This window comes from Pelophylax lessonae (assembly GCF_965119305.1).
Source record: "Pelophylax lessonae genome assembly, chromosome: 3".
Taxonomy (NCBI): domain Eukaryota; kingdom Metazoa; phylum Chordata; class Amphibia; order Anura; family Ranidae; genus Pelophylax; species Pelophylax lessonae.
In genome coordinates this window covers 184,122,874-184,140,927 of record NC_138770.1, presented here as the reverse complement: position 1 = coordinate 184,140,927, position 18,054 = coordinate 184,122,874, and the positions used below count along the sequence as shown (strand labels likewise).

General features: G+C 43.0%; 1 protein-coding gene across 2 annotated transcripts in view; it reads left to right on the top strand.

The window, feature by feature from the left end:
* DNER (delta/notch like EGF repeat containing) overlaps nucleotides 1-18,054 on the top strand; it is a 404,738-nt gene that overhangs the window by 178,251 nt on the left and 208,433 nt on the right. For both annotated transcript variants that reach the window (XM_082249031.1, XM_082249030.1), the window contains one exon: nucleotides 13,569-13,850. In XM_082249031.1, the coding sequence (XP_082105157.1) occupies nucleotides 13,569-13,850 (282 nt within the window). The remainder of the gene's footprint in view (nucleotides 1-13,568; nucleotides 13,851-18,054) is intronic.

Sequence of the window (18,054 nt, the reverse complement as noted above, 5' to 3'; positions counted from 1 at the left end):
TTAGTCCCCCTCACCCCATTGCTGCTTCCAGGGTCCCCGTGGGGATTTGTGACGGCCATGCCATTTATGATCTTCATAGAGGCAACATCCGTGGGTGGTGGAGCTTGTTATTGCAGAGTAATTTTCCTACATGTCAGTAATGTTGCCTGCACGTGGGCCTGGTTCTTTATTCTTTTATGCAGAGGCAAACATGAGGATAATGTACTTGTACTGTTATTACAGTCAAATAAGTGTTGCTTAGGTCCTGGTGTGCAAGGTACATATCTCCTGGTCTATCAGAAATTTGCATGTTCAGTTTGGGCTTTAATATTATTCTTTAAGTCAATGTACATGCATAGTAAAAGCACCTCAAATGCTGTGTACACCATTTCTCATGTTTATATAATAGAGAAAGGTATCGTGGATTTACCAGTGAATTCCAATCATTGTGTTTTCCAGGTTTTTAATTTGAGAATAACGAAATTAAACAATTAAAAAAATTCAGTTTCATTATTTGGCTACATAAGATATTTAAATTGGCTGCAGTAGCTAATCTGCCCCTAGCTAGCTGGTGATCACCCAGAAAGTTATATCTGCAAACAGATTGTAAAGATATGCAATGCTGGATTAGCATAACTGCAACATATAATTTAATAGGCAATTTAAATGAAGATATAAACTCAGAAACAATTACTGAATAGCGGCCAGTGACAGATATATGGCTGGGTGGTAAAATTATATACACATAACTCGTTTTAATTCTGCATGATACAGATCAAACATTAAAGTGGAAAGCAATGAATGCAGCCATGAAGTGAAATCCCTATCAGAGTGAGAAAGGTGCTGGGATGACAAAGAAAAGCTGTACAGCTCACAGAGAGGAAATTGTGAACAAACTGGGATCATGCTACAAAGGAGTGACAACATCAAGGTGACGCACAGAGTTCTAGCTTCGAAGGAAATTAGTATAAGAATGTGGGTCAACAAGCCACTTCTGAAAACTAAACTGCAATACAAAATTTGTAGGCTGCTACTGCTATTGATGACTTCCTTCTGAAAAATACTAACTGCATGGCAGTCCCTTACTCCAATCTTTTTTGATTTACTAAACTGGAATAAGTGAAGAAAGTGCAGTCAGAACTCCCTAACCACTTCTGAACCAGAAGGTTTCCCCCCTTAATAACCAGGACATTTTTTGCGATTTGGCACTGCGCTATTTTAACGGACAATTGTGCGGTCCTGCGACGCTGTACCCAAATAAAATTGTTTTTTTTTCCCACAAATAGAGCTTTCTTTTGGTGGTATTTGATCACCTGTGCAATTTTTATTTTTTGCACTATAAACAAAAAAAGAGCGACAATTCTGAAAAAAAAAAAAAATACATATATTTTTCACATTCTGCTATATAACATTCCCAATAAAATAATGGAAAAATCTAATTTTTTCATCCTTTTAGGCCAATGTGTATTCTGCTACATATTTTTGCTAAAAAAATCCCAATAAGCGTATTTTGATTGGTTTGTGCAAAAATTATCGTGTCTACAAACTGGAGGAAAGATTTATGTCATTTTTATTTTTATTTTTTTTACTAGTAATGGCGGCGATCAGCGATTTTTAGGGGGACTGCGACATTGCAGCGGACAGATCGGACCCCTAATTTTTGGGGAGACCAGTGACATTACTACAGTAATCAGTGCTAAAAATATGCACTGTTACTGTAATAATGACACTAGCAGGGAAGGGGTTAACTGAGGGGCGATCACAGGGTTAAGTGTATGCTTAGGGGGTGTTTTCTAACTGTGAGGGGGTGGGCTTGTGGAATCAACAAAGAGACCTGTGATCCTAAATAGGAGGATCATAGGCACTCTGTGCTGATTCCTGAGAGAACAACGGTCTGCTGTGTTTACAACAGCAGACCATCGTTCTCTCTCCACGGGGAGTTATTGTGGGTACCCAGCGGCAATCGCTTGCCACCGGCCCCGTGAACCAGCTTCCCCACTGGCTAGTGGGGGCATGAGCGCATCTCCAGGCGGCATGCGCGCTCCCAGGAGTGCTCCCGCAAACAGGTACACGCAGCCGAGCCAGCCTGCTGCAGTATATCTGCGGTGGGCGGTCGGCAAGTGGTTAAATGCATAGTTCATCAGAAACTGCCTATGCAGATAAGGAATGTCTGTAGATAAAAACATCCTGTACAGCTTTGGCCAAAATTGAGCACTGCCCTTGTGTAGGCTTAGGTGTACTTACCTCATAAAGCCTGATTGGAAAACTCCCAGAATGTTGCTAAGAGAGGCACAGCTTTTACTGTTCACTTTTACCTTCACAGAAGTGAGCTCTTTCTCAGATTCAAACTCCCTCACATGTGCTTCCTCCCCTGATGCAGTAGTTCTGAGCTCAGAATTTGAGAGCTCACTCCTGTGATAGTGAAGGTGAACAGTAAGACCTGGGCCGCTCTTAGCAACATCCTTAGCTACATTCTGGGAATTTTCCTCTCAGGCTTCAAGAGGTGTGTGAATGTCCTACACCTATAGCAAGGGCATTATTCAACTTTAGTCAAAGCAGCACAGGTTGTTTTTATCTACAGACACCCCTTATCTGCATAGGCAGCTTTTTGGTAAAGGTGAATTTACCCTTTAAATGCATATTTATATTGTCCAGTGACTCCAAAGTTACAGAAGCCAATGAATAGGAACAACAGCCGGTCAAGTATAACCGCTTGCCGACTGTCCTATAGCACATTTACTGCTACATGGCGGCCGCGCTGCGCAGGATCACGTATATACACGTGATCCTGCATTCCCGGGTATGGGGTGGGAGTGCGTGTCGCGGGTGGCTTGCTTCCGCTGTGATTCTACACAGCGGGTCCCGCGGACCCGATGTCCGCCAGCACCCGCTGATCATTCTGTACACAGGCTGAATGGCGATTATGACGGTGCTCACCATCACTGGGATTGAAAGACAGATACTAAATGGTTTGGATTGCTTCAAGTTGGACAGTAATATTTGTCAGCTATGTATCTCGAGAAATATTTGAGGACTATTCCTGTTTGATTCTGAACATGTTCATTGAAAGAGCTAACCACATTGGCTTCTGTTCCATGTCCTTCAATGTCAGAGACAGGTTTTGTCTATTGTTTGTGTATTGAGATAATGTGTATTGTATTGCAGGAGCTTGAGGACGGAAAGTCTGATAGTTAATTGGCTCACGCTGATTGAATCACTGTCCTCTGTTAGTTGCTGAGTGAAAATAGTATATTGTTTATGTTGGTTGTTCTTTGGATATGTTAATTCTATTTCTGTATACAATTTCATCTGCATATGATAATGTGTGGTAGTCTGATTAGGAGGGGGAGGTCCATGCTGTATATAAATTCTGTGTGACTGTTCAATAAAGAGTGATTCCAGTACAAGCTAAGTTAGTGGCTAGCTTTGTATGGGGGCAGCTAGGATTTGATATCTATGTTCATGACTGCAAGGAAGCTGTATACTGACGGAAGACCACAAGTACAGTGTGGGTTGAGGTTCCGTTACAGCGATCTGCCTATGTAAACAAGGCAGATTGCCATTCTGTCAGTACAGAAGGCATAGATCCTGTGTTCCTGTAAAGCAGGGACACTGATCTATGCCTTCCACTAGTAAAAGCACCTCCCTCACTACACTGAAAGACCAGCTAGGCACGTATTTAACCCTTTGACCACCCGGATGTAAATCCCTTCCCAGCCAGTGTCATTAGTACAGTGACAGTGCATATTTTTTGCACTGATAACTGTAATAATGTCACTGGTTCGCAAAAAAGTATCAAAAGTGTCAATTAGGTGTCCGATTTGTCTGACAGTGTCGAACAATCGCACAATTGTCAGTTAAAATAACGCAGTGCTGTATCACAAAAAATGGCCTAATCATGTAAATCTTCCAGAGCTGAAGTGGTTAAATATCAGAGGGAAGACACAGCCATGGTAATTTGTTTTAAGTTTGAGTCAAGGCACCCAGCAAATCAAAGTGGCTAATATTGTATTTCAGCTGGAGTGGGCAGTAATCTCCATATTTATTATTAACAGGAGATGGATTCAGGTAGTCAGTGTTAGTGGCGTTAGTGATCACCATTAATAAATCAAATAGTGTGGCGCTAAATTAATACAACATTATAGAAAATGTATAGTACCTAATGTGCATAAAACTCTAATATACATTTATGATACAAATCTCAATTTACAAAGTGCAGAAATGTGAAATAAATGCAAATTTACATTTCATAAAAAACACACCAACATTATAAAATGAGTGTGTTGAAAAAACAATATTCAAATCCTAAAAACAAATAATTTGCCCCAATTCATGAATTAAAAAATCTAACAAATGGGTAATTCATGTGCAGAATTAAAAGAAATATAAGGTAGATAGTCCCATATCCAATTGCAAGTGAATGACGCTCTTATCTAATAATTATAAACAATCCAAAAAATAATTGTTACATCCAATGCTGATATCACGTACCTGGTGAAGACTGGAATGTTGTGGAGGCCTCTCTTGCACCTCCCGCCTAACACTCCTGAAGGTGTGGACAGATGGTGTAGAGGCAAGGAGTGGCATGTGTGCCGTAACAGCTAGCTGGTGATGTCCACTCTGTAGGTGGGTAGAGCTGGTAGTCACAGTCCTCGGAACTGGATGTAGTAGCAGCTTGGTACCAGAGCATGGGACGGAAGCAGAACCAGGAGACAAGCAGCAGTAAGCGGCAAGCAAGTCCAGCCGGGCAATGTAGACAAAGTCAGCACGCAGATCAGATGCAGTAAACAAGCCAAGTTCGGAGAAGTGGGTAACAGAGCTAGAGCACGAGCAGAGGCAAAGTCCAATGGCAAGCCAGGTCATACACAAGTAAGCAGAAACAACGGATCAGGTCTTGGGAACACAGGAACGAGCTGGAGACCATTCAGCAACTGCTTACAGTAATAGAGCAGTTTAAATAGGCCACTGGGCGCTAAGTGCTAATTGGTATGTGCACGTATGCTCACTCGCGTTCGCGATCAAATATGTGCACGGAGAACTGGCACTGCAGAAGTGACATTGGTGTTTCGCTTATAAAAAAATATTAGCACGTGTGCAATGTGCACAAACATGCAAATCTGCACTGGCCTTTTGGTGGTAAGAAATCCGGTTTTCCTTACAGCTGATCACCACAGTTATATCACCCATGATAATAAATAAGGCTGGCTCCTTCCCAGATAGTGTGGATCATATTAAATGGTCAACAGTGCATTTAAAATAACCAGGATTTATTCCTGTCACTCTTCATCCACTTGCTGCGATCTCTCCCGATATTTTCCACAGTAAAATCGCATTAAAAGATGTACAGAGCGGTTTTCACAGCAGACAATCTCCAAACACGGGTATTCTGGCAGCCAGCGTAAAGGCGTCACGTGTAGGCCCTCTCCGATGCACCTTTCCTCAAAGAATGACGTCTTCAGGGGAATTTGACCAATTCCCCTGAAGACGTCATTCTTTTATGAAATGTGTACCTTCTTACCATAACTTTTCTATAAACTTCCACCCTGACCATATACATGCAGGAGCATTTGATGGTCCACAATCTAGCTACCCAGAGGCATTTCTTTTGGCCAGTAATCACCTAACATATTTATACTCAGGTGGCCAATGCATACACGATCAGCTGAATGAATGGAGGAGGAAACCATGAACAGACAGCTCCCTACACTGTAATAAAAATGATATTTAACCCTGTCCAGTTGATCCATATGACCAAATTTTATTAATCATACATGTACCTACTCACTCTAGAAAGGATTATAAATGACTTTAACATCTTCATTCTGCACTAGGAATTCAAATTTGGACATTGAATCACATATACATAAGGCACTCATTTTGACCATTTATTCCAAAATGAAACAAGAGGGATCTGCAGACTTGTTATAAAACAGGCCTACAGCCATAAATAAATGTTTTTGTCTGCCACTCGCCTTTGCTAATACCATGACAAAAATAATGTATTCAACACTATAAGGCTCGGTTCACACTACGTCGCTCCGACTTAGGGGGCGACCTGTGAAGTCGGGTGCAGCGCGACTTCGGCACAACTTGCACGGACTTCATAAAATGAATGTCTATGCAAGTCGCCTCCAGGTCAACCCGAAGTAGTACAGGACCCTTTTTCTAAGTCTGAGCGACTTGTGTCGCTGCTATTAGAACGGCTCCTGTACCGCACAATGGGAGCCTGACGGACCGCGACTTGTCAGGCTGACAAGTCGCGGTCCAAGTCGGATCAGTGTGAATGGACACTAATACTTACCTGTTTGCTCTCCTGGACTTACCAGAAGCTCCTTGATACCTTGCCTTTATTGTCAGAGCTCAGACCAAGTTCTATATGAAGCAGGGTTACTGGTTGGCTGCCTTTTGCTTACTGGGTGGGAATCAAGGATTGATTACCAAATACCAAGTATTATACTTTGTTCCATGTTTTTATAGTACATGTTTGGGTAGATCCCCATTGGGTAGATTTCCCTTCAATTCTTGTCCCATAGTAAAAACAGGAAGTAAGAGGAAATCTTCCCAGAGTGAAGGAATCCATAGTTGTCACCAGGGTCACCAGAATTGGTGTCCCCATTGGCAGGTTTCCCCTCCATTCCCATAGCTCCCAGTTGTTCCTGATTTGGAGGGACTGTCCCTGATTTAAAACAAAGTCCCTCTATCCCTCTTTCCCCCTCATTTGTCTCTCATATTGGTCTGATCGATATAGTTGTATATAAAATGCACTTTGTATCTTTGAAAAAGTGTTTCCCAGTGCTAAACCTTTCATCCAATTTATAACTTGTTGCATTTGTAAATTTCAAAAGCCAATATAAAAGAATAGTAGTAGTAAAAAAAAGCACTTGTGGGTTTAAATAATCATTTTTTTTATCCTCCTTTAAGGGGGCGTGGCAGGGGGTTTGTCCTATGCTTACATAATTTCGCTTATAGGTGTCCCTTGTTCTCATCTCAAACATTTGGGAGGTATGCATTCCTGTTCTGATTCTTTTATAGTAAGCTAAAAGAGTATGTTCCCCTAAATAATGTTTTCTTTGTGTGTTCCCATATGTGTATTTTGTAAATCACAGTCTCTATCATTTTCATGTATTTCTTCCTTTTGAAGTACTTGGTTGATCCTTCCAGTCACCTGCCTTCCTTGACCTAAACTGACCACACAAAGCACAGAAGCTGATCTGTGCTTGCATGGTCAGTTTGCATTCTTTGGGTGGGCATTCAAAGGTACAGGCAGGACACTGTGCAGACACACAGCATGCCTGTATTGGGTGGTTTGTGCAGCCAACAACCCCACCCAAAATTTTAGTGCAGCAATAGCACTTTGTTGTCAGCCCAAACAAAACATGAGGTGCTCACTAGCAGATCAACAGGTCTTTTCTGCATTTCCAGCATTTATAAAGGGATAAAACGCTGTGAAATGTGCATGTATTAAAGAGATGTATTGAATATCATTTTATTTTCCCCTGTCTTGTTTTAGAGAAACTTTAACAAAATCCTGATTATATCAAACTCAGTTGGCTTTATGTTTTACATTTTTCTACACAGTGTTAGCAGATTACTAATTTATATATTTGCTTGAAATTATTCTTTAAAAAGTTAGAGCAGCACCAAAAATTACAATGTACTTGTTCTTTTTAACCACTTTACCACCGGAGGATTTTGCTGTCTTACGTCCAGGCCACTTTTTGCGATTCGGCACTGTGCGACTTTAACTGACAATTGCGCGGTCGTGCGACGCTGTACCCAAACGAAATTTACGTTCTTTTTTTCCCAGAAACAGAGCTTTCTTTTAGTGGTATTTGATCACCTGTGCGATTTTTACTTTTTGCGCTATAAACAAAAAAAGAGCATAAATTTTGAAAAAATAACAATATTTTTCAAATTTTTTTATATGAAATTCCCCCCAAAAAAATGTAAAAATCTAAAGGCCAATTTGTTTTCTGCTACATATGTTTGGTAAAAAAAATCACAATAAGCATATTTTGATTGGTTTGCGCAAAAGTTATTGCGTTTACTATCTAAGGGAAAGATATCTGTCATTTTTGGTGTTTTTTTTTAACGAGTAATGGCGGCGATCTGCGATTTTTTTGTGGAACTGCGACATTGCGGCGGACAGATCGGACCCTTGACTGACATTTTTGACACTTTTGGGGGTACCAGTGACATTACTACAGTAATCAGTGCTATACATATGCACTGTTACTGTAAAAATTACACTGGCAGGGAAGGGGTTAATTTTATTGGAGAGGGAGGGGTTAATGTATGCCTGGTGCTTACTAACGTTTGTGGGGGGAGGTGACTGAGTGACACAGGGACAGATCGCAGGTTCAGCTAAGCTGAACCCTGCAATCTGACCCTGTCTGTCACTTAGGAGATCCGCCCCCTTTGTTTACCCAAGCGGGCGGATCTCCAGACTCGATTCCCCGACGATCGGGGAAGAGCGGCGGTGATCACCACCTCTCCTCCCCTGGCCCGACTCCCGCTGTGAGGGAGCAAGCCTCCGGCGGCGCGCTAGCGCCGCCCACAAGGGGAGGAGTCCAGCGACGTAGGTCTACGTCGCTGGACGAGAACGAGCCACTTTGCCGCAGTACAGGCAATGTGACTGGTCGACAAGTTGTTAAATCCCCCTTACCTGTTATGATGGCTTGTCTTCAATTCATGTACTCACTTGCCCAGCAGAACCAGCGTTGTCCTGCTGCAATCCACTGTTCAGTTTTTACACATTGGGACCTGCACCGCTATCTTGGTTCTTCAAAGCGATCGTGAGCCGACTGCGCCCTCTGGGTTAAAGCAGCTGACTCCTGATGGTGCATGCCAGCGCTGCCCACAGCCACTGTGTGGGCCCAATTCCTGGGATATATCCCCAGGGATATTTCAGGAAGCTGCAGAAGAAAGGGCACATTATTCTCACCTAGGTGTGGCTGGATAAAACTTTAAAAAAATTAAACAAAGCCCAAAATCTGCAGTTTATATTGTTAGAGAGGGTTAATTTCCACCTAAATTAGTGTTTCAAAACTTCCATATTTAGTTAGCTCCAACAATATTCATAAGTGCCTTCAACACACGCATCTCAGAAACCACTTACCGAAACTGTTTCACAGCCTCCAAAAGAAAAAGAACCAAAGGGAAGATATAATATTCAAGAAGACTCACGCCTGTGCAGGATGGGGAAAGGAAAAGATTGAGTCAATTAGTTTCAGCCAAGTAAAACACTCCTTTGGGATCTCCATCTGGAGGGGGAATGGCGGCACAATTTATGTTAGTCATTAGGAAGAGGATGTATATTGGTGTTAGGGGAGGGAATGGGTGCTCACATTCACCGAATGACAAACCTTTTTCATATCAGACGCTTTCTCTGCCAGGAGCTTCCATTTATTTGAAAAATCCTCTCAACCATTTGCAACATTGCTCTTTCCTTTTCCTAGCATTGAAGGCAGATTTTCGTTAGTTACAAGTGTTCCTCAGAGAACATTCCCAATTCTTCCAACACTCTTAGTGATCTTCAGAACTATGAACTATGATGGAGTGGAAAGTGGTATATTTTATTTAGAGGTTCTCTTTAATAGCTGAAACTGTACAGGCGCTGAAGATATCTGCATAGTTTTGATGGCGGCATTGTCACTATATTCTAAACAAAGATTCTGATCGGTTCATCTTCTAAGATTCTGCCATATTAACATCTTAGAACTGAGTGACTAGGGTGTTATTTGCCGTTGTGGCTTGGGTAATTACAGTTGAAAGTTTCAACTAGTTTTATAATTACAAATAAGCACCACAAAGTGCTGTGGCTTTCTGTAGCAGACAGTCCCTTTTTGTGTTTATGGATCATTCGAAATGTTGCATGTAGATGCATGCAGCATATAGTTTTGTTACACATTAAATGCATCACTATAGGAATCAATGTGGCCATACAAACATTTGCCTCTACAAATGAATAGGAGCGCCAAGTTTGGCAGTGTACAAAAAAGTAGGAAACAGCTGCATCCGAGGTGATACATACTGTATCTGAAGCTTTTACACCTGTATGCCTGTAGACGAGTATATTATTATTATACAGGATTTATACATACTGCCCAACTTTTGAACTTCAGAATGAGGGACACTTGAGGTAAGGGATGACCTGCATCGCACCTAGCACGCTGCAGCAAAATGTGGGTGTGGCCAAACTCTTACCAGTGGGAGGGCTTAAGGGGCATGGTAATAAAACCCATGTTTCCTTGTCGAAAATATGCTTCGATAGCTTTGCCTGAGCCTACCTTAAGGAATAACTTCATTAAAATAGTCAGGGACTGCATAGCAACCAGCAACTGTTGAGACAATTAAAACTTTGGCGAGTATACAGTATAATGTAAAGTATTGAGTATATAGTGCAGGAGCATGTAAGGCAGAGCATAGGGGATTGGGGAGTGCTGCATTCAGTGTTGGGTTTAGGATACATAACGCAGGCTGCAGGGGTCCAGGCTGTGTAATGCAACATGTTTAAGGGTAAGTCAGTGCTGAGTTTAGAAGTACATGACACACACAGAGCACAGTCCAGGAGTACATAATGCACAAAATGAAGGCAACAGGAGTGTTGTGCACAGAATGCCGGAAACAGGGGTACATAATGCACAGAATGCAGGAGACAGGAGTGCGTAATGCACAGAATGCAGGGAACAGGTGTGTTATGCACAGAATGCAGGGGACAGGAGTGTGTAATGCACAAAATGCAGTGGACAGGTGTGTTATGCACAGAATGCAGGGGACAGGAGTGTGTAATGCACAGAATGCAGGGAACAGGTGTGTTATGCACAGAATGCAGGGGACAGGAGTGTGTAATGCACAAAATGCAGTGGACAGGTGTGTTATGCACTAGTTTGCAAGCTCACCCCCCCCCCCCCAGTACAAATCCTCTCTCCCCCTTCCAGAACAAAACCTCCTATGCAAATCCCCCTTCTCAACACAAAGCTCCCCCTCACTTCTAGCACCCCACATTTGGGGTGCATTAATGTTCATGGCACCCCAAACTTAGGTAGCAAGTGCAGCGTGTTTGCCTGCACCAGATAACATGGTATGGTAATTTGATGCAATTCGGTTGCTGTGTGTTTTTTAAAGTAGTACATGCACTCCTTTTGGTGCGGTCTGGCGCGATTTCAGCTCATTCAAATGAATGTGCTGAAATCCCATTGCACCTGAGTTGCACATGAAAAACACAGGAACACAGAAGTGGGGCGTTGTTACATACCAGGAGTTCAGGAGTGTGCTATGTACAGAGTGCAGGGTTCAGGAGTACACTACATACAGAGTGCAGGGTTGAAGAGTGTGATACATACAGACTGCAGTGTTAAGTAGTTTGCTACATACACAGCGTAAAGTTCAGGAGTGCGCTATATACAGAGTGCAGGATTGAAGAGTGCGCTACATAGAGAGTGTAGAGTTGAGGAGAGTGCAACATACAGAGTGCAGGATTGAGGGGCGCGCCATGTACAGAGTGGAGGGTTAAAGGGTGCACTACGTACAGAGTGCAGGGCTGAGGGGTGCGCTGTGTACAGAGTGCAGGTTTGAAGAGTGCACTACATAAAGAGTGCAGGGTTGAGGGGTGCACTGTATACAGAGTGCAGGGTTGAAGAGTGCGCTACAAAAAGAGTGCAAGGTTGAGGTTTGCACTATGTACAGAGTGCAGCATTGAGGGATGCGCTATGTACTGAGTCCAGTGTTAGAGGGGTGCGGTAAGTATTGAGTGTAGGGTTGAAGGGATGCTAAGTACTGAGTGCAGGATTGAAGGGTGTGCTATGTATTGTGTACAGGGTTGAGGGGTGCGCTATGTACTGAGTGCAGAGTTGAGGCGTGTACTATGTACTGAGTGCAGAGTTGAGGGGTGTGCTATGTACTGAGTGCAGGGTTAAGGGTGCGCTATATACTGCATGCAGAGTTGAAGGGTGCGCTGTGTACTGAGTGCAGGGTTGAGGGGTGCGCTATGTACTGAGAGGTGAGCAGCGCTGGCAGAAAAAAAGTCCTGCTGGTGCCCGCACCAGTGCGCCCCTGCCAGGAAAGTCAATGGAGATAAGTGTCGGATCTTGTCAGTACATAGCTTTGATTCGGCGGGACGCCAGGACTTACATCAAATCCTGGGACAGTCCCAGCGAATCTGGGACAGTTGGGAGGTATGTTTATATAGCTCCAACAGCTGCCGTAGCACTTTACAACATGAGGGCAGACAGTACAGTTACAGTATAGTTCAATGCAGGAGGAATCGGAGGGCTTACATTCTAGGAGAAATATTAGTGAAAAATATTAGGTAAAAATAAATATTAGGTAAAAATACAGGTAAAAGTGTATACACATACACACATAGAGTCATCAGAAGAATTAAACGTGCCTAAGCAAGATTACTTTAGGCGCATCTTTTGCACGGGATTTTCTGCTAACTCTGCCAGCTAGAGTCTGCGTTCCAGGCAGAAGGCATGCATATGCCAGCGTGAATGAACCCTTAGAGACAGAGATTTTTTGTTTTTAGATATTTATAAGCAAAATTGATTTGGCACGCAGTTTCCAGAAAGACTAAGATCACCATAAACGATTTGATAGCAGCAACAATGAAATTTACTTAAATATGTACTGTATGTTTCCATACTCATAGCCATGCAGAACGCCACATGCATATGTGTTCAAATCCCCACGCAGGATCGTCTTAGCGTCATTGGGCCCTCCTAGTCAGGATTTGGTTTTACTACTGACCGCTTGAAGAATTTTTTTCTAGAACCCCCCCCTCTGATGTAATAGGGGGGTTCTGATGAAATGGGGGAACTCTGGTGTAAAAGGGGCTGTTTCTGATATAATGGGGGGCTATGATGTGAAGGAGGAACCTCGTGTGGAAAGGGGACTCCAGCATGTGGCAGCGAGCAGAGGATGACATCATTATTCAGTGCAGATGTCAGTGTCCTCCAGCCCAAAAAATACAGTTCGATACGGGGTGCCGGAGGAATTTGCATACTTTTAGAAGGTGTTGTGACTGAAAAAAAGTTTGAGAGACACTGGCCTAATACATGTGCTTTTTCCCACAGCCACATAGAGATGTAGGGAAATATAGTTCCTGTTCACTTCTTCACCGCCTCCACACTACCCAGAAGTAATGTTAGATGTTGAACTGGATGGACTTGTGCCTTTTTTCAACCAGACTAACTATGTACCTTCATGGTTGTGGCTCGTGGAAAAGAAGTGCTCAGAGTGAACAAGGAATACGGGTTCCCTTCTTCTCTGTCATAGACTGTCAGTGACATGCAGTGACATGCGACATGTGCAGTTGTATCTACCATCATGGCTATACAATACCTAAATCGATTTTAAATGGTCAATTTCACATTGATCACCTACTAGCATGCTAGCTGTACATTTGCCAGTTGATGGGTATCTTCAGAGAATCTTTTTAGGGTGACACAATATATTAATAATGCAAATATTAGTGCAAGTTAAATCGTGTTCAGATCGGTGTTTTAAGAGGAAAAGCATCTGCTGAGTATATTTGGAGCTAATAATATTTTATTGATAACATGTGCTTGGTGTATTTTTTCCTCTAGTTTGTCGGGGACCCCTGTGAAGAGAATCCTTGTATCCATGGAAACTGCAGTGTCCACGGGGATGGATACTTGTGTATCTGCAAAGATGGGTTTACAGGGGTGAACTGTGACTCTCTACTTCTGGACACCACGGAAACCACTATCACCGAAATGCCAGAATTTCAGCAGACCACTTTAGAGCCCACATTAGAAGCTCCTCAATCTCCAGTGGTAATGGCACTTCCAACATGGAGACCACGTGTGGGACAAAAGGTGACAACTCTTCAGTGGGATGAAGTACAGGTGAGTGATGGCCATCATAATGCTATTGTCATTGATCTAACAGTAATCTATGAACAATGCATTTTAGTAATTTTATTTACTACATAGTATTGTGGGAATTTGTTTGTATTAAGTGATAACATTTATTTTTTTCTCTATCATTTACAATGTGATTTTATGTAAATATTAAAGGAGATTTTTTTCCTATACCATGGTGCACAATAGTGGCAGAATATCAGTGGTTACAACCAAGCTATAACAAGATAAAAGCTAACATACCTTGTTCAGGTCAACATTTTATTTCTGTCTGCAGACCGAACTCAACATGGCTAACTTTGCCTCTCAGTCATCTTCTGATTTCGTTTGTCCCGGCAAAATTAGATAGTAGGCTCAGTTCATAATGCTAACACACCAAGATAAGAATACTTATAAAAAAAGTGATTTTTTTTTTGTCAGTTGGGTCTAATTTGAAAATTACAGTCACATGGCTAAGATTTATTTTAGACAACTGGAGAATCAATAAAAATAGCTTTTTATAGTGAAAGTTGAAATTTATTAGTATTTGTATAAAAATGAGTTTTGTTCATTGGACACCTCTCCTGGGGTTGCCATGACTAATTTCTGCTACTCTTTTGTAAGCCTTCCGCAGCAATTTCTATGCTAACTGAATCACACACACACACTGCCCAGTGGTATACCTGTTGGTGGCAAGCCATGGGGCCCAAGAATGCATTAGAGCACTAGTCCCAAAGGAAAGATGAGTAATCCTCAACACAAATCCCTGGAAGTCCCAAATTGGGTGGTGCTGTCTATTAAATTAGAGCATAGTAAGGATTATGGCTAAGGGCCTTTCACCACTGTAAAGGTTGGAGTCTCCTCCCTCTTATGGGCATCTGGCACACTGGACTCAAGGTCAGGCTGCCTCCTGAGGTCTCTGAGGGCAACGGCAGCAGTTCTGAACATGGGTGCAGCAATCATGGGCAAGGTACAGACAATCTAAGTGCAGATATCCTCTCGCAGAGCTCCCTCTGTCCTTCTGTTCCAGGGTATGGTCCCCTGGGCACACTTAGTACCTCCGGCTCAGTGGTCTCTGGCAGATACAACCATTTAGGCCTGATCTAATGACACAGGGAGCAGTGGCACTCAGCAGCAAACTAGAAACTTCCCCTGGCTCTCCATGGGGAAATCTGTTCTAGAGCCTGAGTTTCCTGTCCTTTTTATCCTCCTGCAGTTCCTGGGACTTGTAGCCCACACACTCTCCTCTGTACAGCACTTCCTTTTTTGGAGACTACATTTACCACCAGTCCCTGCAGCTTCCACAGCAGGGCTGCTTCTCCTCTGGCTGTGCCCACAGCCAATCACAGTTCCCCTATTCTCCTCTCCAGGCCAGCACTCTTCCTCCTCCAGTCTCTCCATCTCATCCCCAGGCATGGCTGCTCTGAGTCGTGGTCCTGTCACAGCCACACAGAGGCCGAAACACAGGCACTGTTGGCTGTACTGGGCTACATAAATTGGATCTTCAGTGCTCTTCTGATAAAAAACAGCCTAGATGCCTTGCAACCTTCCAGATACAACCTAACATGTATGTCAAGGCATTAAAAAAATAAATAAAAAAACATATACTGTATAGTACATCTCTGCAATATCTGGTCATTTTATGTGTTCTATCACTGTAAAGACCCTGCAAGTGCAGAAAAATACCCGTTCATCTGGCCGAAATGCACTCAGCATCTAATGTCCTATTGCGGGATGACAACACAGCATGATATCAGCCCAACCCCGTTTTCTATTGTTAAACTACTCAGCCACCCCCACACTTTACAGCATAAAGGCTAATCATTCTGTAGTCCACTATAAGACCTAGGAGGGCCGTTTCAGATAACATGGGAAGTGCACCCAGGACACAGTACAACTCTGATTTTCTGATAAGATCAACAGTCTTTCTTCTTTTCACATAGATAAAATGATTTCAATAGTAGAAAACTTGATGGGAGGGTGCCAGGTGATGCAGGGTTTTTAAAAGGACTTTCCTGGTAAACTAAGGCTGAGGGCTGGAAAGAATACCTTGATGTCATAAACCTCCCAAGATTCCTGCGAAAAGTGGCCCAAAGGGAGCAAGTAAGAGAAGGTCATTGTTAAAGTTTACATACACTTTGGGGATATTAGTGTAATTGGGCTCTCAGAAAACTATCTCTCCAGTGCATGTTTGCTCTGCTGTGATGCATGTATAATCTAGAATAGTGGTCCTAAACCCTGGTCCTCAGGGCCCACTAACAGGCCAGGTTTGCAAGATAACTGAAATCCATCCCAGGTGATATAATTTGCTGCTCAGTGATTGCAGTATTCTAGTCTGCATCTCCCCAAGGTAATACTTAAAATCTGGCCTGTTAGTGGGCCCTGAGGACCGGAGTTGAGGACCACTGATCTAGAACATACGATTTAGAAAAGTAATGGTAATCACGAACAAAGCAGCAGAAAGTTATGTTATTAGGTACTATGACTGCAGTAACAGTTCTCTCTACAGTAGCCTCCTCTGGCTTTGTGTTCAAGTATTTCATTTAGATAACCTAAATCAAAAACGGAAGGCATGTAACAAAAGACTGTGAGCAGACAGACTATTATTGCAGATAAAATATTTATCTGCAATAAAATATATCTAGCTGCCTGCTCACAGTTGTCTGCGGCATGTAAACTCAACTTGCATCGCCAGCATGGTCCCTGTGTGCCGGGATGAATGACTCCTGCTCATGTGCAGGAGTTACGTCATCCCTCACCAGCCAGTAGGCTAATGTCTGAAAACTAGCACCTGGGGAGAAGATGCCAGCGAAGGACCAGGGTCATTAGAGAGGAGATACGTTTAATGCCTTTAGTTCTACATTTTATAAGGTTCTCTTGTTCATCAGCATGTTTGCAGAAAAATAATGTAGAGACCAGGACAGAAAACTGTACAGAGCTGAGCAATTATAATACAATTATGGTGCTTAGGAAGTCACCTTTCTGCTGCTTTACTCTTACAAACACCAGTATTTTTTAGTAGTGCAACATAAGAAACAATTGGGTGGGAGCACTGGGAGGGATCCAAGGGATGCAGAGTTTCAAAAAGATTGTTCCCTGGTAAACAAAGGCCGGAAAGAAAAGTCAGGTGCTGTAAATCTCTCATCATTCTAATGAAAATATTTTAAATGTGTAGGTTGCTTGTGACCAGTGCTGTAATATTTTTCTCTTTCCACAACCTGTTCTATTTATGGCTATGTTGTAGGCAGAGGCATAACTAGAACCTTCAGGGCCTGGTGCAAGAAACCATGAAGGGCCCCCCCGGACCCCTGGTCGGGGCCCTTCCCTTCAAGCCTGGGGCTCTTCCCACTGATCCTGGGGCCCTTTACACCCATTGCGGGGCCCTTTATTACGGCCCAGCAGCGGAACCCTTTCACAAGTTCTGCAGTGAGCCCCCTTCCTGCCATCTTGGGGCCTCTCCACAGGTTGAGGGCCAGGGCCAGGTTGCAAGTGTGACCTTTGCGATCCTGGAAGTTCACCCAATGGTGTCAGTAGTTTTTATTTTTTGGTATTTTAATTGTATTATTTTTTATCATTTTATTTTTTACAATGTCTCTATTGTTCTCTATTGTGACACATCGTCTGCAGCAGGCGGCAGGAGAGGGGAGGGAGCACAGTAGGGGGGGACCAGGGGAGCACACATGGGCCCAGAGACAGCAGAACACAAGTGAACTGGATAGGAGAAGTGGAGGGGGCAGCATACAGAGCAACCAATCTCCTCCATTTTCCTCCTGCAGGTACAGGAGAAAAGAGGAGGACAGAAATTTCTCTCTACATGTTACCCCCGCCGCTCCTACTATCCAGGTGTACAGGGGAGCTGCACAGGCCCCCTGGAGCATGGGGCCAGTTGCAATTGCAATCCCTGAAAGCTTGACAATCCACCTATATTATACAGCGTGAGTGCTTCCGAGCACTAGCATTATGAGGCTTAAAGTGTTTTTCTACTTCTGCAGCAAAATGGGATAACACCTACTTTAAATTTGTTACATGTTCCCATGAACATAGCATAACTTTTAAAAAATGTGATGCTTACCTTCTTAAGTGCTTTTTACTTGCTTAACCACTTCCCGTCCTTCCCCCGTTTTACTGCTACACACACACACACACACACACACATATATATATATATATATATATATATATATATTGTAAGGGGTTGGCTCGGTAGCGG